This window comes from Pristiophorus japonicus, chromosome 8, assembly GCF_044704955.1.
Source record: "Pristiophorus japonicus isolate sPriJap1 chromosome 8, sPriJap1.hap1, whole genome shotgun sequence".
NCBI lineage: Eukaryota > Metazoa > Chordata > Chondrichthyes > Pristiophoridae > Pristiophorus > Pristiophorus japonicus.
Window position 1 is genome coordinate 185,425,554 of NC_091984.1, and position 25,763 is coordinate 185,451,316.

At 46.0% G+C, this 25,763-nt stretch overlaps 1 protein-coding gene across 1 annotated transcript in view; it reads left to right on the top strand.

Moving 5' to 3' along the window:
• The first annotated feature begins 15,586 nt into the window (after positions 1 to 15,586).
• Positions 15,587 to 25,763, top strand: part of unc119b (unc-119 lipid binding chaperone B) — a 56,358-nt gene continuing 46,181 nt past the window's right edge. The window contains exon 1 of the mRNA XM_070887672.1: positions 15,587 to 15,979. Coding sequence (XP_070743773.1) covers positions 15,793 to 15,979 — 187 coding nt within the window. The 5' untranslated portion in view covers positions 15,587 to 15,792. The remainder of the gene's footprint in view (positions 15,980 to 25,763) is intronic.

Below are 25,763 nucleotides of genomic sequence, written 5' to 3' on the forward strand. Positions count from 1 at the left end.
GTACGCTGGTGGTGGAGGGAGTGAATGTTTAAGGTGGTGGTTGGGGTGCCAATCAAGCAGGTGCTTTGTCCTGGATAGTGTCGAGCTTCTTGAGTGTTATTGGAGCTGCACTCATTCAGGCAAGTAGAGAGTATTCCATCACACTCCTGACTTGTGCCTTGTAGATGGTGGAAAGGCTTTGAGGAGTCAGGAGATGAGACACTCGCTGCAGAATACCCAGCCTCTGACCCACTCTTGTTGCCACAGTATTTATGTGGCTGGCCCAGTTACGTTTCTGGTCAATGGTGACCCCCAGGCTGTTGATAGTCGGGGATTCTGCAATGGTAGGCCATTGAATGTCAAGGGGCGGTGGTTAGACACTCGCTTGTTGAAGATAGTCATTGCCTGGCATTTGTGTGGTGCAAATATTACTTGCCACTTATCAGCCAAAGCCTGAATATTATCCAGGCCTTGCTGCATGCGAGCATGGATTGCTTCATTATCTGAGGATGGCACTGAACACTGTGCAGTCATCAACGAACATCCCCATTTCTGACATTAGAATGGAGGGAAGGTTATTGATGAAGCAGCTGAAGATGTTTGGGCCTAGACCACTGCCCTGAGGAACTCCTGCAGCGATGTCCTGAGGCTGTGATGATTGACCTCCAACCACCACAACCATCTTCATTTGTGCTAGATATGACACCAGTCAGTGGAGAGCTTTCCCCCTTGACTTCCGTTTTACTGGGGCTTCTTGATGCCACACTCGGTCAAATGACTCTCACTTCACTTCTAGAATTCAGCTCTTTTGTCCATGGCTGTAATGAGGTCTGGAGTCGAGTGATCCTGGCGGAATCCAAACTGGGCTTCAGTGAGCAGGTTATTGGTGAGTATGTGCCACTTGATAGCACTGTGAATGATACCTTCCATCACTTTGTTGATGATTGAGCAGAGACTGATTGAGTGGTAATTGGCCGGATTGGATTTGTCCTGCTTTTACAGGACATATCCGGGCAGTTTTCCACATTTTGGTTAGATGCCAGTATTGTAGCTGTGCTGGAACAGCTTGGTTAGATGCGCAGCTAGTTCTGGAGTGCAATTCTTCACCAGAACAATCAGGATGTTGTTGGGGTCCATAGACTTTGCTGCATCCAGTGCGCTCAGCCATTTCTTGATATCACGTGAAGTGAATCGAATTGGTTGAAGACTGGCTTCTGTCGTGGTGGGGACCTCAGGAGGAGACCGATATGGATCATCTACTCAGCACTTCTGGCTAAAGATGGTTGCAAATGCTTCAGGCTTGTCTTTTGCATTCATGTGCTGGGCTCTGCCATCATTGAGGATGAGGATCTTCATGGAGGTTGCTCCTCCCATTAGTTGATTAATGGTCCACCACCATTCACGACTGGATGTAGCAGATGTGGCAGGACTGCAGAGCTTTGGTCTGATCCGTTGATTGTGGGACTGCATAGCCCTGTCTTTAGCATTCTGCTTCCATTGTTAAGCATGTATGTAGTCCTATGTTGCAGTTTCCCCAGGTTGGCACCTCATTGTTAGGTACGTCTGATGCTGCTCCTGGCATGCTCTTCTGCACTCCTTATTGAACCAGGCTTGGTCCCCTGGCTTGATGATAATGGTAGAGTGAAGGTCATGAGGTTACAGATTGTGGTGAAATACAATTCTGCTGCTGCTGATGGCCCACAGTGCCTCATGGATGCCCAATTTTGAGCTGCGAGATCTGTTCTGAATCTATCCCATTTAGCACGGCGGTAGGGCCACACAACACAACGAGCGTACTATGCTTAAACAAAGGGGACTACAGTGGGATGAGGGCAGAGTTGGCTAAAGTAGACTGGAAACAAGGACTAAACGGTGGCACAATTGAGGAACAGTGGAGGACTTTTAAGGAGCTCTTTCATAGTGCGCAACAAAAATATATTCCAGTGAAAAAGAAGGGCGGCAAGAGAAGGGATAACCAGCCGTGGATAACCAAGGAAATAAAGGAAAGTATCAAATCAAAGACCAATGCGTATAAGGTGGCCAAGGTTAGTAGGAAACTAGAGGATTGGGAAAATTTTAAGCAACAGCAAAGAATGACTAAAAAAGCAATAAAGAAAGGGAAGATAGATCACGAAGGTAAACTTGCGCAAAACATAAAAACAGATAGTAAAAGCTTTTACAGATATATAAAACGGAAAAGAGTGACTAAAGTAAATGTTGGTCCCTTAGAAGATGAAAAGGGTGATTTAATAATGGGAAATGTGGAAATGGCTGAGACCTTAAACAATTATTTTGCTTCGGTCTTCACAGTGGAAGACACAAACCATGCCAAAATTTGCAGGCCACAGGAATGTGGGACGGGAGGACCTTGAGACAATCACTATCACTAGGGGGATAGTGCTGGACAGGCTAATGGGACTGAAGGTAGACAAGTCCCCTGGTCCTGATGAAATGCATCCCAGGGTATTAAAAGAGATGGCGGAAGTTATAGCAGATGCATTCGTTATAATCTACCAAAATTCTCTGGACTCTGGGGAGGTACCAGCGGATTGGAAAGCAGCTAATGTAACGCCTCTGTTTAAAAAAGGGGGCAGGCAAAAGGCAGGTAACTATAGGCCGGTTAGTTTAACATCTGTAGTGGGGAAAATGCTTGAAACTATCATTAAGGAAGAAATAGCAGGACATCTGGATAGGAATAGTGCAATCAAGCAGACGCAGCATGGATTCATGAAGGGGAAATCATGTTTAACTAACTTACTGGAATTCTTTGAGGATATAACGAGCATGGTGGATAGAGGTGTACCGATGGATGTGGTGTATTTAGATTTCCAAAAGGCATTCGATAAGGTGCCACACAAAAGGTTACTGCAGAAGATAGAGGTACGCGGAGTCAGAGGAAATGTATTAGCATGGATAGAGAATTGGCTGGCTAACAGAAAGCAGAGAGTCGGGATAAATGGGTCCTTTTCCGGTTGGAAATCAGTGGTTAGTGGTGTGCCACAGGGATCAGTGCTGGGACCACAACTGTTTACAATATACATAGATGACCTAGAAGAGGGGACAGAGTGTAGTGCAACAAAATTTGCAGATGACACTAAGATTAGTGGGAAAGCGGGTTGTGTAGAGGACTCAGAGAGGCTGCAAGGAGATTTGGATAGGTTAAGCGAATGGGCTAGGGTTTGGCAGATGGAATACAATGTCGGAAAGTGTGAGGTCATCCACCTTGGGGAAAAAAACAGTAAAAGGGAATATTATTTGAATGGGGAGAAATTACAACATGCTATGGTGCAGAGGGACCTGGGGATCCTTGTGCATGAATTCCAAAAGGTTAGTTTGCAGGTGCAGCAGGTAATCAGGAAGGCGAATGGAATGTTGGCCTTCATTGCGAGAGGGATGGAGTACAAAAGCAGGGAGGTGTTGCTGCAACTGTATAAGGTATTGGTAAGGCCGCACCTGGAGTACTGCGTGCAGTTTTGGTCACCTTACTTAAGGAAGGATATACTAGCTTTGGAAGGGGTACAGAGACGATTCACTAGGCTGATTCCAGAAATGAGGGGGTTACCTTATGGTGATAGATTGAGTAGACTGGGTCTTTACTCCTTGGAGTTCAGAAGGATGAGGGGTGATCTTATAGAAACATTTAAAATCATGAAAGGGATGGACAAGATGGAGGCAGAGAGGTTGTTTCCACTGGTAGGGGAGACTAGAACTAGGGGGCACAGCCTCAAAATACGGAGGAGCCAATTTAAAACCGAGTTGAGAAAGAATTTCTTCTCCCAGAGGCTTGTGAATCTGTGGAATTCTCTGCCCAAGGAAGCAGTTGAGGCTAGCTCATTGAATGTTTTCAAGTCAAAGATAGATAGATTTTTAACCAATAAGGGAATTAAGGGTTACGGGGAGAGGGCGGGTAAGTGGAGCTAAGTCCACGACCAGATCAGCCATGATCTTATTGAATGGCAGAGCAGGCTCGAGGGGCTAGATGGCCTACTCCTGTTCCTAATTCTTATGTTCTTACAACACGATGGAGAGTGTCCTCACTGTGAAGACGGGACTTTGTCTCCACAATGACTGTGCGGTGATCACTCCTATCAATACTGTCATGGACAGATGCATCTGTGAAAGGTAGATTGGTGAGGACGAGGTCAAGTCGGTTTTTCCCTTGTGTTGGTTCTCTCAGCAGTTGCCACAGACCCAGTCTGGCAGCTATGTCTTTCAGGACTTGGCCATCTTGGTCAGTCGTGGTGCTACCGAGTCACTCCTGGTGATGGATGTTGAAGTCCACCACCCAGAGTACATTCTGTGCCCTTGCTACTCTCAGTGCTTCTTCCAAATGTATTCAACATGGAGGAGCACTGATTCATCAGCTGTGGGAGGGCAATAGGTGGTAATCAGCAAAAAGTTCTCTTGCCATGCTTGACCTGAGGACTCCCAGGGCCATTCCCTCCTGACTGTATGCCACTGTGCCGCTACCCCTGATGAGTCTTTCCTGCCTGTGAGACAGGACATAACCCAGGGATGATGACGGAGGAGTCAGGGACATTGGCTGAAAAGTATGACTATGTAAGTTTGTTGCTTGACTAGTCTGTGGGACAGTTCTCCCAATTTTGGCACAAGTCCCCAGACTTTGCAGGGCTGACTGGGCTGGGTGTGCCGTTGTCATTGTAGTAGCCTGTGCCGATGCTGGGTGGTCCATCTGGTTTTATTCTTCATACTGTTTTTCGCAGTGGTTTGTTACAACTGTGAGTGGCTTGCTAGGCAGTTTCAGGGGGTTGTTAAGAGTCAACCACATTGCTGTGGGTCTGGAGTCGCATATAGGTTGGACCGGGTAAGGACGGCAGATTTCCTTCCCTAAAGGGCATTAGTGAACCAGATGGGTTTTTACAACAATCTGATAGTTTCATGGTCACCATTACTTATACGAGCTTTTTATTCCCGATTTATTTAATTAGTTGAATTTAAATTTCCCAGTTGCCGTAGTGGGATTTGAACTCACATCTCTGGATCATTAGCCGAAGGACCTCTGGACTACTAGTCCAGTAGCATAACTACTATGCTACCATTCCCATTGAGGCTAGATCAACTGAAACATTCATAACTTAGATCGCTAGATTTTTATTAGGGTATTAAGGGTTACGGAACCTGGTGTGTAGGTGGAGTTAAGATACCATCATCTAATTGCATCGATGATGGTATCTTAACTCCACCTACACACCAGGTTTGATGGGCTGAATGGCCTACTCTGTTGCTATGTTCCTTCATACAGAGAGACACACACAGCACTGTATCCATATCAGCTCTAGGGAGAGGGGGCCCTCTTGTGATGTCATTATGCACAACAGTTGTCAACTACTTGAGATTTAAATAAAAAGATCAAGGCCGAGAAATTGGATAAGGCCTCGAAATGGATGCGGGCAATGTGAAGTGCTATGTGCCCGCACCTGTTCAAAGTGATGCAAGCAGCACTGCTTATTGTAGTGATTACAGTGCGGAAATCAACAACAACAACTTTTATTTATATAGCGCCTTTAACGTAGTAAAACGTCTCCAGGCACTTCACAGCAGTGTTACAAGACAAAACAGATAAATTTGACACCGAGCCTCAAAAGAAGAAATTAAGGCAAATGACTAAAAGCTTGGTTAAAGAGGTAGGTTTTAAGGAGTGTTTTAAAAGAGGAAAGAGAGGTAGAGAGGTTTAGGGAGGGAGTTCCAGAGCTTGGGGCCAAAACAGCTGAAGGCACGGCCACTGATGGTTGAGCAGTTATAATGAGGGATGCTCAAGAGGGCAGAATTTGAGAAGCGAGGACATCTTGTGGGGTTGTGACAATAAACGCCCTGCTGATTGGCTTAGTGCTGAACAGGGAGTCAATATTGGGTGCAGTCTAATGGCCAATAAAGTTTGGCCTAGGCTCTCTGCACTACTTTGAGAGGTGCTTTGTTGCACCTCATTGTCACTGTGGAGAAAGCTGTGGTCCAACAGCCAAGAGAGAGGCCAAGGAGATTTCCAGATGCGGCATTGGAGGCCTTGGTCCTGGGGGCTTAAAGACGTCATCAGGTCTTCTACTCGCAGGGATGCAGAAGGCCTTCAAGGCAGAACTGCAGAAGGCTGTGGGAGGAGATCGCTTCAGCCGTCAGTGCGACAAGTGTTGTCCCTAGGACCTGGATCCAGTGCCACAAAAACTGGTGCCTGCCACAACAACAACAATAATAACTTGTATTTATATAGCGCTTTTAACATAGTGAAACATTCCAAGGCGCTTCACAGGAGTATTATGAGACAAAAAATTTGATACCGTGCAACATAAGGCGAAATTAGGGCAGATGACCAAAAGCTTGGTCAAAGAGGTAGGTTTTAAGAAGCATCTTGTAGGAGGAAAGAGAGTTAGAGAGACAGAGAGGTTTATGCAGGGAATTCCAGAGCTTGGGGCCTAAGCAACAGAAGGCATGGCCACCAATAGTTGAGCAATTATAATTAGGGATGTTCAAGAGGGCAGAATTAGAGGAGCGCAGACATCTCGGGGGGTTGTGGGACTGAAGGAGATTACAGAGATGGGGAAGGGCTGCAGGTAGAGCCCCCATGACTGGGAGCAAGTGATGTGAGCAGAACCCTTTAAATGAGAAGCAAGACGTTCTCCACTTGTAACACCACTCCCTGTCACCTCAGCAACTTTAAATAATTGTAGAAATGGTTGCACAAACTTACACAGAACCGGTAGAAGTGAAGAATCAAGTCAGCTGCAAGTTGTTGCTGTTGGAGGGGGGTCCTTCCTGCTGCTGAATGCCTGTTCAGCTGTTCGTGATTTGGAGAGGGCATTAAATGGAGTGGCAATGTCCAAAATAGCAGATCGTGCATCAATTTAGCCTTGCACACTCATTGATGTCACGATCTGCCTCATTTCCATATCTGCAACGAGCGCAGGCAACGACAGTGCTACTGACCTGCCCAAAATGGCGGCCGTCACTGGACCCATTGGAAGCAGGCGGAAGCGAAGGGCTGCCATTGAATCTTATAAACCGGCCTTAATAGTTGGCGCAAACGGATCCAATTTCCCGGCCAAAAACTATAAATGCTGAAAATCTGAACAAAAACAGAAAATACTGGAAACACACAGCAGGTCAGTTGCATCTGTCGATTAGTGTCGATTAATATTTAGGGCAGCATCACTCTTTAGAACTAACAGAGTATTTGAGTACTGCAGTACTTGAGGGATTAGTCTATTATGTGCACAAAGTAACTGTAAAAAAAAATGGCCACGGGCTAGCACTGTAAAAAAAAAATAAGCCTTTTAGTCCATTAATCACTATATGGTTGAATGCAAGTACTTCGCAGGGCAGCCTCCTAAACTATCACAATTTTGGTTTTTAAGTGGGCTTCTCAAAGAAATGGGCTCAGAGATTGACTTCTCTGCTGATGTCAATATCCTTCACTAATCAATGTATCCAAGTCATGATCATAACCTCCACACAATCCCAAAGCCATGGCAGACTTGACCAATTGTTTATATGTCCTTTTCCATTCAGATAACAGTAAGATTCTTCCATAAATTGGGCCACAGATCAAATACTACCCACTTTATGGGATCCTGTTGATAGAACTGACCCCAACATCATGTGTGCAACTTGATAAGAAACTGATTTTGAAAGTATGTATTTAGGATGTAGCCTCAGATCATCAATTTATTGTGCTGCTTTGATGTCAATCTGCATTATTATCATCATCATCATCATAGGCAGTCCCTCGAAATCAAGGAAGACTTGCTTCCACTCTAAAAGTGAGCTCTTAAGTGACTGAACAGTCCAATACAGGAATTACAGTCTCTGTCATAGGTGGGACAGAAAGTCATTGAAGGAAAGGATGGGTAGGGAGTCTGGTTTGCCACACTCTCCTTCCGTTGTCTGCGCTTGCTTTCTGCATGCTCTCGGCAACGAGACTCGAGGTGCTCAGCGCCCTCCCGGATGCTCTTCCTCCACTTAGGGCGGTCTTTGGCCAGGGACTCCCAGGTGTCATTGGGGATGTTGCATTTTATCACGGAGGCTTTGAGGGTGTCCTTGAAACGTTTCCTCTGCCCACCTGGGGCTCGCCTGCTGTGTAGGAGTTCCGAGTAGAGCGCTTGCTTTGGGAGTCTTGTGTCAGGCGAACAATGTGGCCCGCCCAACGGAGCTGGTCGAGTGTGGTCAGTGCTTCGATGCTGGGGATGTTGGCCTGATCGAGGACATTAACTTTGGTGCGTCTGACCTCCTCGGTGATTTGCAGGATCTTGCGGAGACATCGTTGGTGGTATTTCTCCAACGATTTGAGGTGTCCACTGTATATGGGCCACATCTCTGAGCCATACAGGAGGGCGGGTATCACTACAGTCCTGTAGAACATAAGCTTGTGCCAGATTTGAGGTCCTGATCTTCGAACACTCTCTTCCTCAGGCAGCTGAAGGCTGCGCTGGCGCACTGGAGGTGGTGTTGAACCTCGTCGTCGATGTCTGCTCTTGCTGATAATAGGCTCCCGAGGTATGGAAAGTGGTCCACATTGTCCAGGGTCGCTGGGGTGCTGAGTGTTAATAAGAGACTTATATTTGATTGTTGCAATCCAGGTGTGGGCTAACACCAAGGGAGCCTTGCGATCATTCCATGACATGCACGCTGATACCTCGATGCAGTCAATTAAGAGCCATGCCCATCAACTAGGCTGCAGATGTGAACTGGCTTCCACTTCATGTTGTTTGGAAGTGCTCTAGCTTTCCAAATGGTCCCCAGTGCCTGCTTGCTCCACATGTCAATCACTTTGCAGGAAAGCAGAGAGTGACCATTAGTAATCAATAGAGCTTTCTGGCATACACTACAGGACAACTTAGTTGCTGGATAAAGTCCTTTCCAATGATAAAAGTCCTGGGATCAACTGCAATAATTGAGGGTGGCAGTGAAGAAATACTTACAGAGCAGGGGTTCTACATTTACTACATTCCTCCTTTGTGAAAGATTGGGTGCCATATTTTTTTAAAGTACTCAACAATGTGCAGCACAATTCACATTACTTGCGCATAATTTGTGCTGTAAATGCAATGTGGCTTCAAGATTAAAATTGACAGAATCTGATTTCCCCGATGACTCAGTGGTAAATAGACTGTGCAGTGTGGATCTGAGCCAGATTAGATGATCTCGGGTTAGGTTCCTGCTCTGTGCTAAATGAGCCAGGGGAAAACAATAGGAGTACTGTACCACAATCGGTCTCAGAGTCCCTAGGGAATGGTGGAGGATAAATTGCTCAGGTTCCTGCCGCTGATCACTATTCAATGATCCCTGCTGTAAAGTACATTGTGTGAATATCAGGTGAGAATGGGACTGGGATTGGCAGCGACACTCCCACATTCAAACTGTCTGCTCCCCCTCGGCTCACTGATGAATGATTCCTCGCACGAGATATTGGAGGGCAGCTGGTATCTATGAAACTATCTCAGCATCAGTCAGCACCATGAAGAGAAAATTGGTCATTTTTAATCTGTTTAAATAACAGAAGGCTGATAGGAGAGTTAATCTGTGTCTGTAAAATGTTCCACAGATTAAACATCCAAGTACAGGAACATCACAATGTTTGTAGCTTTAATTGGTCTTTTGCTAAGTGATGTGTTTTTAAATCCTTGGAAATGCAACTTTGACAGAAACCTCCTTGGACTGGGATGTTTATAAGGCTCAGCTGTGCTAAGACTGATCACCTTAGCACCGTTGTGGATGATGCCATGGGATCTGTGTATATAGTTGAAACAGCATGGGTGGTTATCAGGTATTTATTCAAGATACCTGCATGATAAACACCCAAAGGGGATGACCCAGCCTTTTCTAAAATAGTAGTTAATGTTAACGACTGATTTGAGTTGAACTTGCTTTGTCATCCCGCTGGGGAAGTTGTGGAGGGAGGAGCTTAAACAGTTACCAATAGAAGCTGCTCAGCACTGCCTAAGATAGTGACTATGACCTTCTTAAGTCATGGATTTTAAGAGCACTAGTTAAATTTTTCAAACCCAGTGCTATTAAATCAATTGCATACAGTGTCATCATGCTTTATTACAAGAGGGTTTGAGTATGAGTAAAGAGGGCTGAAATTGCCCCTCTCCTGAAAGGCCTGTTACCGCTGCAAATCGGCGGCCACGCTGCAGAGTGTAGTAGCCGCTGACTGTTCGTGGAATGACCACTGCTAGCCCAATTGCCCTCCTGAATTTTCCCGGCGGCGCCCCGATACCCCCCCACCGCTCCGCTGCTGCCGATCCGTGGTAAGCACGTCATCACCATACGCACCGCCGATCTACCCCCCTACCCCCCCGACAGGAAAATCTTCAGCCCGCCCAGCGGTGCCAGAACCTGTTTTTCCCGGTGGTCCAGTGAGGCTGTGGCCTTCTGCAATGGCGGTGCAGCTTCCCTTAAAGGGGAGGATGCACTGCCGCTGCCGCCATGTTTTTCTTTTTGCCGGCCGACTGCCATGTTGGCCCAACAGTTATGCCCCCGGGTTTGGCCAGGCCGCCAACAGGCCCTGGTAAGACAACACCTGGATTATTGTGTACAGTTTTGGTCTCCTTACCTAAGGAAGAATATACTTACCATAGAGGGAGTGCAACAAAAGTTCACCAGACTGATTCCTGGGATTGGGGGATTATGCCATGAGGAGAGATTGAGTAGACCAGGCCTATATTCTCTAGAGTTTAGAAGAATGAAAAGTGATCTCATTGAAACATACAAAATTCTTACAGGGCTTGACAGGGTAGATGCAGGTAGATGTTTCCCCTGGCTGTGGAGTCTAGAACTGGGGGGTCACAGTCTCAGAATAAGGGGTCGGCCATTTAAGACTGAGATGAGGAGAAATTTCTTCATTCAGAGGGTGGTGAATCTTTCGAATTCTCTACCCCAAAGGGCTGTGGTTGCTCAGTCGTTGAGTATATTCAAGACAGAGATCGATAGATTTTTGAATATTAAGGGAATCAAGGAATATGGGGATAGTGCAGGAAAGTGGAGTTGGAGTCGAAGATCAGCCCTGATATTGAATGGCGAAGCAGGCTCGAGAAGCCGAAAGGGCTACTCCTGCTCCTAATTCTTATGTTCTTATGCACTAGAGCAGTAACATGCTGTGTTAAGGAGGTGTCTAAAATTCCCCATGTGATGTGTTTCCACCCTGAACCATGCTGCTGTGGGAAGGAAGGCAGGGGCTGCCTGACTGGAAGACATGTGGCACCACTCTCTTAATGGCAGCCAGCTATAAAGCAGCCTCCATGGCAGTATAGAGCAAGACTGTTGCACTCTATCCTTGTCTCTCTAAGAAGGATGCACGATCTCCTTGCTGCAACAAGCATAAGCAAAGAGGTACTAGAAGACACGATGAGCCGAATGGCCTCCTTCTGTGCCTTAAATTTCATGATTCTAAGTGTGTGAGTAAAATTCACAGATTTGATTTGAAAGTTCAATGCACCAGACAATGTGGCTCTGTGCTGTAGGCAGCACAAAAGTTTCAGGCTGGTCTGTGATGACAGAGTTAATGTCAGCCAAGGCAGCGTTGAGGTTGCTACAATAGGCCTTGGTGCCCTGGCTTCAGCCTATTTGTTCTCATCCTTCCAGAATACCAACACTGCCATGACGAACTTGTTCTGTTCCTGCCATGCTATAGATTCCATTCATACCAGGTTAGAATCAGGCTTGGGTGTAATGTCTCAGGTGACCGTGCATGGGAAAATTCCGCAAGGAAATTAGCGAAACTATGCAAATAACCAGACCCCGTGGAGTCTGGCGGGGACAGGCTCCACTCAACTAGCGTGGGCATGCAGCTGAAGGCCAGCGCTGTAGGCCATTTTCTGACCTGATCACAGAATCAGTTATGTCCCAGCAAGAGTCAGCACATTCATAGAATTACACAGGTTTTTACAGCATAGAAACAACCCATTTGGCCCAACAGGTCTATGTTTATGCCCCACATGAGCCTCTTACCATCTACTTCATCTAAGCCTATCAACAGATCCTTCTGTTCCTTTCTCCCTCTTTTACTTGTCTAGCTTCCCCTTAAATGCATCTATGCAATTCATCTCAATCACTCCATGTGGTAGCGAGTTCCACATTCTCACCACTCTCTGAATAAAGACGTTTCTCCAGAATTCCTTATTGGATTTATTATCTACTCTCCAATACGCTGTCTCTGTAACTATATTCCATAAGTCAACTCAAAGGATTTCAATCTCTTCATTATCTTTTACCCCTCTCTCTGTTGGAGAGACCGAGGGAGTGAAATTGCCCTGTGCCCTGTTTGGAGGTGGTAGCCTTCTTGGGCCGGGACATTTATCACCCGGCCCGGAAGTTCCGCCACCAGCGCAGAATTCGGCCCTTCCGCCCCTCAACGGAGGCAGAGTGCTATCGAAGGCGCTCTGTATCTGTGGAGGGGCCGCTCCTGGGGCCGTAGCGTGGCGCTCAGCCCAGCATCCCAGCGGCAACATCAGCACTGCATGGATGATCCGCGCAGCGTTGACGCGGCAGAACGCCCCTCCCCTTCAATTAAAGGGGAGGGCCACTGCACACCCTGCAGTTCCTTTGGCAGGCGCCACTGGGCCATCAGGGGATGCCCTTGACCAGGCCAACAGCCCAACACCCATAACGGAGTGTCGGGCTGCAGGATGACAGCCTGGTCGAGGTGGGGGCCGCTATTGTCGGGTCGACAGAAGAGTCAGCCAATAGAAAAATATGGCGGTCCATGACGCAAATGGCCTCCCCTTTAAGGGACGCACTGGCAGCGGATTTCCACCAGCTTCGCGACCTGCAAAGCTGTCGGTGACATCTGCTGGTGCCATCGTCGCTGCCTGCGGGGCAATTTCCCCCGCGAGGCGCAAAGGGATCAGGGCGCACGGCAATGACATCATCGCCCTGTGTGCGCCAGCCCGGGGTGCAGCGCTAACAACACAATGCCCCCCAAATGCCTTCCAGAGAAATTTCCCCGGAGGCCCCTGGAGGCGCTAAATAGGCGCTGGAGGAGCTATAAAAAAGAGCAATTTTGCCCCCCTACTCTTTATCCTCCATGACCTAACCTCAAAACAGCACAAAAACAGACAGGTCCCCCCTATCACCTTTGCCACCACCATAATTTACATTTATATAGCAATTTAATGTGCAAAATGTGCTAAAGCACTTTACAGATTAGTAAGAGGAATGGAATGCTGATCTGGGGGAAGAGAGTTTCAGAGGACTGACTGAAGGCTTGGGCATAAAGATAGAATTTTAGAAGATTTTTAGGAGGATTGAAGAGAAGTGTAGAGGTGGAAGATTTGTTCGTTAAAGACAACTGAAAAGCTCTGCACACAATGATGGGGCAAAAGAAGGGAGCAATGCACACGAGGCCAGAGCAAAGGATGGCAAGGTGGAGGAGGTTGCAGATGCAGAGGTGTGAGGCCACCGAGTGATCGGAAAACAAGGATGAGGATTCTAAATTTAACGCATTTGCGGATAGAGAGATAGTGTATGTCTATGAGAGCAGGAGCGATGGGTGATTGAGGCTTAATGCAGAACAGTATATGGCCAGCTACGTGTTGGACAAGTTGGATTTTATTGAGTAGAACAAAAGATAGTCAGTGAGGAGAGCATGGGAATAATCGAGTATAGAGGTGAAAAAACATGAATAGGCCTTTCGGCGGTGATGGGGCCGACATAGGGCTGGAGGCAGACAATTTGTGGAGATAGATATAATCAGTTTTGGTGATGGAGAAGATGTCGGGTTTGAAACTCAGTTTGCAGTTGAACAAGTTTCCAAGATTTGCCTGATCTTGTTTAGCTCGAGTGAGGCATGAAGGAGTGGAGTTTATGGCAGGGCCAAGAATGATGTTGTGACTCAACTATTACTTGTTGTGGGAGAGGCAGTCTGATAGTACAGAGGTGGTTGTGAGAGAAAATGATTTTTTTGTCGAATTACATCCATGCGAAGCGCCTTGGGACGCTGGACAGGTCACATCCTTCACATGCCAGACACGAGACTCCCAAAGCAAGCGCTCTACTCGGAACTCCTTCATGACAAACAAGCCAAAGGTGAGCAGAGGAAATGTTTCAAGGACACCCTCAAAGCCTCCCTGATAAAGTGCAACATCCCCACTGACACTTGGGAGTCCCTGGCCAAAGACTGCCCTAAGTGGAGGAAGTGCATCCGGGAGGGCGCTGAGCACTTTGAGTCTCATCGCCGAGTGCATGCAGAAATCAAGCGCAGGCAGCGGAAAGAGCGTGCGGCAAACCAGTCCCACTCACCCTTTCCCTCAACGACTATCCCACCTGTGACAGGGACTGTGGTTCTCATATTGGACTGTTCAGCCACCTAAGGACTCATTTTAAGAGTGGAAGCAAGTCTTCGATTCTGAGGGATTGCCTATGATGATGAGATGAGGGAAAGGAGAGGGCCATGGATAGTTCCTTGAGTTGGCAATGCGAGGAAGGGAAGCAAAGCCGTTGCTGAAGCTGCATTGGGTGCATCTGAATAGGTGGAGTGGTGCCATCCAAGGGCAGTCCCTTGGACAATGTAGGAGATATGGTGAAGGACAGCATGGAAAAGAAAGACTTGGATTTATATAGCGCCTTTCATGACCACCGGACATCTCAAAGAGCTTTACAGTCAACAAAGTACTTTTGGAGTGTAGTCACTGTTGTAATGTGGGAAGTGCGGCTGCCAACTTGCACACAGCAAGCTCCCACAAACAGCAATGTTATAATGACCAGATAATCTGTTTTTTGTTATGTTGATTGAGGGATACATATTGGCCAGGACACCAGGGATTTCTCCCCTGCTTCTTCAAAATAGTGCCATGCGATCTTTTACATCTGAGAGGGCAGAAGGGGCTTTTGGTTTAACGTCTCATTCTGATAGTGCTACATTTCCTCAGCTCTGCATTGGAGTGTCAGCCTAGATTTTTTATTTTAACGTGTGCAAGTTCCTGGCGTGGGATTTGAAACCACAATCTTCTGACACAGAAGTGAGTGTCCTACCCACTGAGCCACACCTAACACTGGTTTTTGATATAAGCATGATCAAACATGTTAAATGTTACAGAAACATCAAGGAGGGCAAGGAACAAGAATGTAGCACAGTAACAGAGGCTGCCATTTGTGAATTTGGCCAGGCCAGTCTCAGTGCTGTGACATAAGTTGAAGCTGTATTGAAGGAACTCAACCAGAGGGCACTGAGCTAGGAGGTAATAATATGTTTGAGGATCTTATAAAGGAATGATAGAAATTGGATGATAAGAGAGGACAGATCATAGAAATTTACAGCACGGAATGAGACCATTTCGGCCCATCGTGTCCGTGCCGGCCAACAAAAGGCTATCCAGCCTAATCCACTTTTCAGCATCTGTGGGAAGAGAAACAGAGTTAACGTTTCAGTCGATGACCTTTCATCAGAAAGGACTTATCTTAATAGGAAACAGGGAAAGAATAATGCCCACACTTGACAGGCAGCAGTGCTGAGGAGATGCAATGTGCAAGTTGCCCAGTGCACCCAGCACCAAGCTGCTGTGAGCTGAACCCGGGGCGGCGCCTGATTGGCTGGCAGTGACCCCTTGCTGACCCCAGCGCCGCCTCTCCATAGATACCGAGTCTTACCGACCGGCCGCCATTTTGAAATCGGCGGCGGCGGCGGTGAACTGAAGCTCCCGGGGCCGCTGGTCAACAAGAAGGAACCGAGCGGGTGCGCGACTGGCAGGGCAAGGACGGCGGGAGAAAGCCGGAGGATTTGCTCGTCGGCTGTTTGAAGTTTGCTCGCACTCCTCCTCCCCCCCTCCCCTCCCTTCCCCCGGCCGCAGCGTCTGGATCGCCGCTGAGATGAGTAAGTCGGACAGCCAGACGGACGGCAAAGAGATGAAGAAGCAGGGCGGCAGCGTGCTCAACAGGATGAAGAGCAGGAAGAACCCGGAGCCCGAGGGGCTGACCCCCGTCACCGAGGCCGAGCTGCTGCAGAAGGACTGTATCAACCCGCTCAACGTGTTGTGCCTACAGAATGCCACCGACTGTAAGCGTCTACTTCACCCTGGCAGCTGGGGGTAGGGTAGAGGTGTGGGGATAGGGGTGTCCAGCCGGCCGGTCGCGACATGTTTGGCAGTTTAGGCCAGACGCGATGACCCCCATCAGAATTGGAGGGGAAGTGGGTTATAATCTAGTTGTAGTTCCAGCCATTTAGGTAAATTTAAGATACTCCTTGATGGGTTGTTAATGATTCGTTTTAATTAACTTCCATTGAAGGAAGCACGCTGCTTAATCTATTCAGCTCTGAATTAATGATTCCCTGTGACAGCGGGATAGTTGGTGATGAAAAGGGAGATGTCCAGTTTTGACTTAGCCAGCGACTCCCACCTCCCTCCCTCCCCAGCCCTTTTCAAAACAAATGTTTTTTTTTGGAGTTAAATCTCCAAATGAGGTTGTCTGATAAATGGATGTCCTGAACTGGAAACCCAGTCATGCATACAGTAAGTTTTAGTAGATACCTACGTTGGTGTGGAAGAAACTGAACTATTTAATTGTTTGATAACTCAGGGTAGGATCGTTGCAAGCACTTGAGTGTGGAAATTAAGATTAAAACAGGGAGCTAATATTATCCACAGTCAACTCTTCAAAGTAACCTGGTTTTCATATTTACATCACTGCATAGTGACAATTAATTGCCTTTGCATTACTGCATAGTGACAATTAACTTGCCATCAGTATAGTGATATCTGTATAATGCTCACTGTTGGGAAGTGGTTTACTAATTTAATGATTGAAAGTGTATGAATTATTGTAGTGATTGCTGTTGCATGTCCTTCCTCGCCCCCTCTCGCTATTAGACAGAATTTAAATTGTGTGCACCACCGTCACATGCCTAATATTTTAAAGGTCATAAGCGTTGCCAAAAGCCCCATTGTTTATGCATAATGGTGCAGACTGCTGGTGATGTGAGAAATGAACATTTGAGCAAGTAGAAAAGCAAACCGCATGTGCAGAATAACAGTACATCCTCGAGTTCTATCGACAGCTGCACACTTTGGTAAGTGTCTTATGAAAAAGGGTGTGAAGTTCTTGATTACTTAGCTGGTGCAGTTTTTTCTCCTTTGCTGTAATCTGCATACAGTGCTAATTATTGCTAACATGGCACAGTGCCAAAAAATCAGTCCAAAACAGTCAAATATGCATTGCTGTTGAAATTTGCATCAGTGATGCGATAACCTTGGAAAAGGTGATTATGCACCAATAACCATACATGCTGGCTGTAGTACAAGTACAAAACCTGCCAAATTAAAACAAGCTTGTGACCTGTTGTAGTGCTATTTATATTTGCATATTTGAAAAGAACCAACTATCCTTTTGCCTTTTTCTAGCTATTTTTTTAAAACAAGCTCACTCAATGGCAGTTAAAGATGGATCAGCACACAGCAGTGTCTCTTTATTTTACATATTTGAGCACACAAATGTAGCATTTCCTCCACAAATGTTAAGATTGTGAGTGAAAGGTACAAGTGATTCTCAGCCTACGTCACTGTTTAACCATTGAGTCAGCATCAAATGAATTAGTGTATAAAAAGGCTGCACCATGCATTAACTCAGTGGTTAACTACACTTCCTGGTGTGATACTGAGTGATATTGAGGCTAGGAAGGTATCATGGTTCAATTGCTGATCTGTGTTGAGTTAGCTGTTCTCAGCTGGAGCAACAGTTTGCTCCTGGCTGTGATAGAGGGGAGGGAAAATCTGCTCCTGATTGCTATGCAGTTGTTGCTACTGGAAAATACATGCTTGTAAATGTTGGATGAGGTTAAAGTCAGGTTTGGCCTTAATGCCTCCGATGAGGGAATAAGCTGCTGACAATTGCTGTCAAGGTCACATGGGAAGAAAGTACTGGAAGGTTGTCATGAGTCAGCATCTTCAGGAGAGAGAATTCAAATAAAATAGAAGCATACACTAAGTTCTGTTCTTTTAGTAGAATTGCTGGACTTGGTGGCTAAAATCTGCTCGTTGCTGTCCTGGTGCTGAATAGTCTAAATGAGCTCCTAGATAATTTGATTAGCTGCTTTCAATCCTATGGTTTAGAATCTTTCCTTTCTAAGCTGTGCTGCGGAACTATCTGAAGATTATTTTCTGTGTTAATCCTGTGATAGTTGAGGATGCGTTTGTACTGACTGGCTGGTTTTCTGGCGATGAGAGGAAAGAACTCTTTAGTTTACAGTCACTTATTCGCAATGTAAATCAGCAAGCCTAGTGATGAAAGGAAGCTTTGGGTGGAAATGCTGTGAGCCAGAGATATGGCAGTTTTTTTCAGATTCACTCATAATAGTCCCTGTATGAGACATTGGCTAGCTTTTACAAACGTAGAAATTTTATGGGGAGTGGGACTAGGTGAGAGTCGGCATGGGCTCGACGGGCCGAATGGCCGCCTTCTGTCCTGCAACCATTCTTCAGGATTAATAAATGATCTTGTAGTAAAGGATCCTCTAGGAATGTGACCATAACATGGTTGAATTTCAAATTCAGTTGGAGGGTGAGAAGGTTGGATCTCAAACCAGTATCCAAAGCTTAAATAAAGGAGACAACAAAGGTATGAGGGCAGAGTTGGCTAAAGTGGACTGGGAAAATAGATTAAAGTATGGGACGGTTGATGAGCAGGGGCAGACATTTAAGAAGATATTTCATAACTCACAGCAAAAATATATCCCAATGAGAAGCAAAGACTGTAAGAGAAGGGGTAACCATCTGTGGCTGGCTAAGGAAATAAGGGATGGTATCAAATTTAAAACTAGGGCATACAATGTGGCCAAGACTGGTGGGAGGCCAGAGGATTGGGAAACTTTTAAAAGCCAGCTAGGAACGACTAAAAAAAAATGATGATAGAGAGAGGGAAGATAGATTATGAGAGTAAACTAGGACGAAATATAAAAACGGATAGTAAGAGTTTCTACAGATACATAAAAAGGAAAAGAGAGGCTAAAGTAAATGTTGGTCCCCTAGAGGATGAGACTAGGGAATTAATAATGGAGAACAGAGAAATGGCAGAGACATTGAACAAATATTTTGTATTGGTCTTCACGGTAGAAGACACTAAAAATATCCCAATAATGGATAATCAAGGGGCTATAGAGAGGGAGTAACTTAATACAATTACTAAAGAAGTAGTTCTCAGTAAAATAATGGGACTAAAGGCAGCCAAGTCCCCTGGACCTGATGGCTTATATCCTAGGGTCTTAAAAGAAGTGGCTGCGGAGATAATGGATGCATTGGTCGTGATCTACCAAAATTCCCTGGATTCTGGGGCGGTCCCAGCAAATGTAATGCCCCTTTTTTTTAAAAAAGGAAGCAGACAAAAAACAGGAAACAGTTAGCCTAACGTCTGTCGTTGGGAAAATGCTGGAGTCCATTATTAAGGAAGCAGTAGCAGACATTTGGAAAAGCATAATTCAATTAAGCAGAGACAGCATGATTTTATGAAAGGGAAATCCTGTTTGACAAATTTGCTGGAGTTCTTTGAGGATGTAACAAGAAGGATGGATAAAGGGGAGCCATTGGATGTGGTTTATTTGGATTTCCAGAAGCCATTCGACAAGGTGCCACATAAAAGGTTACTGCACAAGATAAAAGTTCACGGGGTTGGGAGTAATATATTAGCATGGATAAAGGATTGGCTAACTAACAGAAAACAGAGTCGGGATTAATGGGTCATTTTCCGATTGGCAAACAGTAACTAGTGGGGTGCCGCAGGGATCAGTGCTGGAGCCTCAAATATTTACAATCTATATTAATGACTTAGATGAAGGGACCGAGTGTAATGTAGCCAAGTTTGCTGATAACACAAAAATGGGTGGGAAAGCAAATTGTGAGGAGGACACACAAAATCTGCAAAGGGCTATAGACAGGCTAAGTGAGTGGGCAAAAAATTGGTAGATGGAGTATAATGTGGGAAAGTGTGAGGTTATCCACTTTGGCAGGAAAAATAGAAAAGCAAATTATAATTTAAATGGTGAATCATTGCAAAGTGCTGCAGTACAGAGGGACCTGGGGTCCTGGTGCATGAAAAAAAAAGTGAGTATGCAGGTGCAGCAATTAATCAGGAAAGCAAATGGAAAGTTGGCCTTTATTGCAAGGGGGATAGAGTATAAAAGCAGAGAAGTCCTGCTACAACTGTACATGGTATTGGTGAGGCCACACCTGGAGTACTGCGTACAGTTTTGGTTATTTAAGGAAGCATCTACTTGCATTGGAGGCTGTTCAGAGAAGGTTCACGAGGTTGATTCCGGAGTTGAGGGGGTTGATGTATGAAGGTAGGTTGGGCCTATACTCATTGGAGTTCAGAAGAATGAGAGGTGATTTTATCGAAACGTTAAATAATGAGGGGGCTAGACAGGGTGGATACAGAGACGATATTTACACTCCTAGTGGAAACTAAAACTCGGGGACATAGTCTCAGAATAAGGGGCTGGGTCATTGAATATATTTAAGACGGAGATAGACAGATTTTTGAGCTATAGGGGAATAAAGGGTTATGGGGAGAGGGCAAGGAAGTGGAGCTGAGTCCATGATCAGATCAGCCATGATCTTATTAAATGGCGGAGCAGGCTCGAGGGGGCAGGTGGCCTAGTCCTGCTCCTATTTGTTATGTTCTATGATTATCGCATTTCATTTTAAAAAAAAAACCTTTAAATTGTTTTTGCCCGTTACAGATAAATCTGGTTATTATGTAAAACTTCTGATTGTCTCGTCATGACTTCAGAAAATAAAGTTTAGTCACTTACTTGAACTGATTTTTTTCGACAATATCCAGCAAATTCAACTTGACATTTGGTGGCTAATTGAAGTGGCACCCGCCATGCGTCACTGCGCATTTATGGATTGTAATTTGCACTCCAGCGTGAATGTGTGTCACTTAGTGGTACTGTAGTATTGATTTAGGTGCATTTGTTAAATGTCACAGAATTGGAATGCCACGGGATAGTAGCAAGCTTATCAAATGTTCATCAGCACGTATATGTTATAATTACAAATACAGTAATCGTGATGAAATTAACACTGGTCTACTGGATCAAGATCAGTTAATTTAGCAATATGTGGGAGTGTGATTGGTCACAGACTCAGTGAATGAATTCTGCTGCATTGTATTCAGACCAATGGGAAACATCGGGCCCAAGTTTCGGCCTCAGTTGTTCCTGATTTTTTGGAGCAACTGGTGTAGAACGGAGTATCTTAGAAATTCAAATTCTCGGCATTTAGTTTGCTCCAGTTCTAGTCAGTTAGAACAGTTTCACTTTGGAACAGAATTTTTTTTTCAAAAGGGGGCGTGTCCGGCCACTTACACCTGTTTTCAAAGTTTCGGCAGTGAAAACTTACTCCAAACTAACTTAGAATGGAGTAAGTGAAGATTTTTGTACTCTCTCAAAAATCTTGCCTACACTTTAGAAAATCAGGCATAGGTTACAAATCAGGCATAGGAAATGGGGGGGGCGGGGTTTAAAGGGAAGTTTACAGATATTAAACACTTCAGTTTTACAAATAAAGAGCCATCATCAATAATAAATGATAACAACATCAATAAATCAACCAAAAAATCAATCAAAAAAAACTAATAAGAATTAAAAAAAATTTTAAATCAATAAATAAAACATTTTCTACTTACCGACTGCAGCACCGGGAGCCCTCCAACAGCGTGCTGGGATATCCCCCCCCCCCCCCCCTCCAGTGTCTCTATCTCTGTGTGTGTGTGTGTGTCTCTCACTCTCTGTCTTTCAGTGTCTGTGTTTCTGACAGCGAGGGGGGGGCAGGGGGAGAGGAGGGGGGGGCAGGGGGAGAGGAGAAGTGGGGGGGGAGAGGAGAAGTGGGGGGGAGAGGGGAAGGAGAGGAGAAGTGAGGGGGAGAGGGGAGAGGGGAATGGGGGGGGGGGGAAAGGAGAAGGGAGGGGGGGAGGGGAGGCTGAACGGGCCGGGCCCAAGACTTCGGCAGGGCCCGTCCCCAAGACTTCGGCAGGGCCCGTCCCCAGCACCAGATTTACAGGTAGGTCGGGTCGGGTCTGGGGTCGGGTCAGGTCCGGTCCGGGGGTGGGGGGGCGGCGGTCGGGAGCACGGGTCGGGGGGGGCGGGGGGAGAGAGGATGGAGGTCGGGTAGGGAGGGAGCGCGGGTCGGTTCATGTCGGGGACGGGGGGAGGGAGGTCAGGTTGGGTTGGGTCTGGTCCGGTGGGGGGGTCGGGTCGGGGGGGGGGGGGGGTGGTGGGAGGGAGGTCGGTTCAGGTCGGGGGGAGAGGGAGGTCAGGTTGGGTGGGGGAGGGGGAGTGCGGGTCCGGTCCGGGGGGGGTGGGGGGGGGAAGGGGGAGTCGAATCGGGTCGGGAGGAAGCAGGAGCTGGGTGTGGGAGGAGCCTTATGCGCGCAGCCCCAGTGAGGCCATTCGGCCAGGGCTAGGGGCTGTGTGCTTCGGGCCCCTCCCACACAGTTTTGGGCGCCTGGAGCTACTGCACATGCGCGCCCACTGTAGCGCATGTGTGCAGAGGTCCCGGCACTGTTTTCAGCACAGGGACCTAGCTCCGCCCCTTACAGCTCGTACTCCGCCGCGCCCGGCTCAAGAGGACCAGCAGGGAGCCGGAGAATCTGGAAGTTTTTTTTAGGCGCACTTTGTGGCGCGAAAAACGGGCGTCCAGGTCGGGGCCGCGCCGTTCTAGGCACGGCCCGAAACTTGGGCCCATCGTGTTTGCAGACTGATTGCACTTAGCTGCTGGAACATGCAGAGATTTTGTTGTGTTTGAGTGTTGAGCTGGTGGCTTATTTTTGAGCTGTTGGTCCTTCAGTCCTTGCAGTTTGTTGCATCATTCTTGATCCAGCCTTATGTTGTGGGTTTCATTTCTTTTGAAATTCCATCCTATCTTTTGATCTTTTGCATTGGAAAGATATTGAAAAGCTTTCAGCTGCCTAATATGTAGATGCTACTCTGATTTGAGAGGAGTATAATTCTTGCCTTCCCAAGTTAGTCCTGTTTAGAAAGTAAAAGGATTTTTGCAAGTAATCTAATAAGGATTTTATTTAACATTTCAGCCTGTATTGGTGTAGTTTAGAGCTGAACGGCTAGTGGTGGGTTTTCAACAGACACAAATGGAAATGTGTTGTTTGCACTTAATTTTCCACGATCAGTTCATTTACACAGTTATGGAAACATAATGGAAAGAGTCAGTTAAAGGGAAGTGTCATAATAAGGGGCCAAAAGCATTTAGAAAGGCTCAGAAGTCAACCGCACTGATTAGTCTTTGCTAAGATCAAAGGAAGAGGGGCCTAAGAAGCGACAAGCAAAAATGAAGGAAATAGAAACCCTCGGTATAAGTAAGTCTGCAGGCAGCTGACTCTTTATTTGATGGCCGCTAAAGTGCTACATTTGTAGAATGCCTGGAGGTGGAAACAAGTTTCAGGCTGCAGCTGAAAGTTATTATCACTGGATATATCAACTGGCATATCCAATGACTCTGTGGTGCATGATGACTGCAGGTATCCTTGAAGCAACTATCTCGTTCTGCTGACGTGGACCCTGTGAAGGTAGTTACTGATGGTCATTAGTAGATAGGTATGACATGGCTTACTGATTTTGTTGATGGCATTCTGATGATTTTGGCCAACTGGTATGCTGGCTGTTGATCATCTTGATATGCTTTTGTTTTGTGTCCTACCACTAAAAACAATGACTTACTGTGATCGGGTGTCACTAATCCAAAATTACAGTTAGCTGGCAATCAGATATCTCAGTGGTGCTATTGGCACTGTTGTCCCAGCTTATGTTGGGAGGAAATGTATTAGCATGGATAGAGAATTGGCTGGCTAACAGAAAGCAGAGTCGGGATAAATGGGTCCTTTTCGGGTTGGAAATCGGTGGTCAATGGTGTGCCACAAGGATCGGTGCTGGGACCACAACTGTTTACAATATACATAGATGACCTGGAAGAGGGGACAGAGTGTAGTGTAACAAAATTTGCAGATGACACAAAGATTAGTGGGAAAGCGGGTTGTGTAGAGGACATGGAGAGGCTGCAAAGAGATTTAGATAGGTTAAGCGAATGGGCTAATGTTTGGCAGATAGAATACAATGTCGGAAAATGTGAGGCCATCCACCTTGGGGGGAAAAAAAAACAGTAAAAGGAAATATTATTTGAATGGGGAGAAATTACAACATGCTGCAGTGCAGAGGGACCTGGAGGTCCTTGTGCATGAATCCCAAAAAGTTAGTTTGCAGGTACAGCAGGTAATCAGGAAGGCGAATGGAATGTTGGCCTTCATTGCGAGAGGGATGGAGTACAAAAGCAGGGAGGTCCTGCTGCAACTGTACAGGGTATTGGTGAGGCCACAACTGGAGTACTGTGTGCAGTTTTGGTCACCTTACTTAAGGAAGGATATACTAGCCTTGGAGGGGGTACAGAGACGATTCACTAGGCTGATTCCGGAGATGAGGGGGTTACCTTATGATGATAGATTGAGTAGACTGGGTCTTTAATCATTGGAGTTCAGAAGGATGAGGGGTGATCTTATAGAAACATTTAAAATAATGAAAGGGATGGACAAGATCGAGGCAGAGAGGTTGTTTCCACTGGTCGGGGAGACTAGAACTAGGGAGCACAGCCTCAAAATACGGGGGAGCCAATTTAAAACCGAGTTGAGAAGGAATTTCTTCTCCCAGAGGGTTGTGAATCTGTGGAATTCTCTGCCCAAGGAAGCAGTTGAGGCTAGCTCATTGAATGTATTCAAATCACAGATAGATAGATTTTTAACCAATAAGGGAATTAAGGGTTATGGGGAGCGGGCGGGTAAGTGGAGCTGAGTCCATGGCCAGATCAGCCATGATCTTTTTGAATGGCGGAGCAGGCTCAAGGGACTAGATGGCCTACTCCTGTTCCTAATTCTTATGTTCTTATGTTATGTATTCGCATGCACTAACTAGGAACAGGATTAGGCCATTCAGCCCCTCGAGCCTGCCCCGCCATTCAATGAGATCGTGGCTGATCTTTGATCTCACTCCATATACCTGCCTTTGGTTAACAGAAAGCTATCAATCTCCGATTTAAAGTTAATAATTGATCTAGCATCAATTGCCATTTACAGAAGAGAGTTCCAAACTTCGACTACCCTTTTGTGTTTAGAAGTGTTTCCTAATTTCACTCCTGAAAGATCTGGCTCTAAGTTTTAGATTATGTCCCCTAATCCCAGAATCCCCAATGAGTGGAAACAGCTCCTCTCAATCTACCCTATCTGTTCCCCTTATTATCTGCCAAAACAAGGTATTTTCGGCTCTGTAAAATGCTAATGCATGGATACTGGTGAGTGAACACACAACTTGTCCCACCTGACTGGCATCCTTTCCGTTAGTCCTCCCTCTAAATTCCTCCGGTAGTGGAGTGATTCCTATTGGGATACCCATTGCTGCCACAAATGGTGCTGGGCACAAAAAACCAAATAAATGTACAACAATTGGCACAAAGACTTGAGAAACTAAGAGCTTGCAGGGGAACAACAGAAAAAGTGGCTGAAATAAACTTAATATTATCGTGTCCTTTCCATGATGTTCTGTATACTTAACCACCACTGAGCGTATAGCTGGAACTGAAAGGCTATAAAATTCATTATAGTTTATATGATTATTACAAAGGATTGAGAAATTATGAAAATTGGCAATGGCAGATATGGATAGAGCAATGTTAAAATGAAGTCAGGTAATGGGTAGGTTGGTCTTGAACAAAGCATCTAGGAAAGTCAAGTTTCTGACAGATCTTTCTACTGATGTTGAATGACAAATTAAACCTGTTCTTTTATTGCTG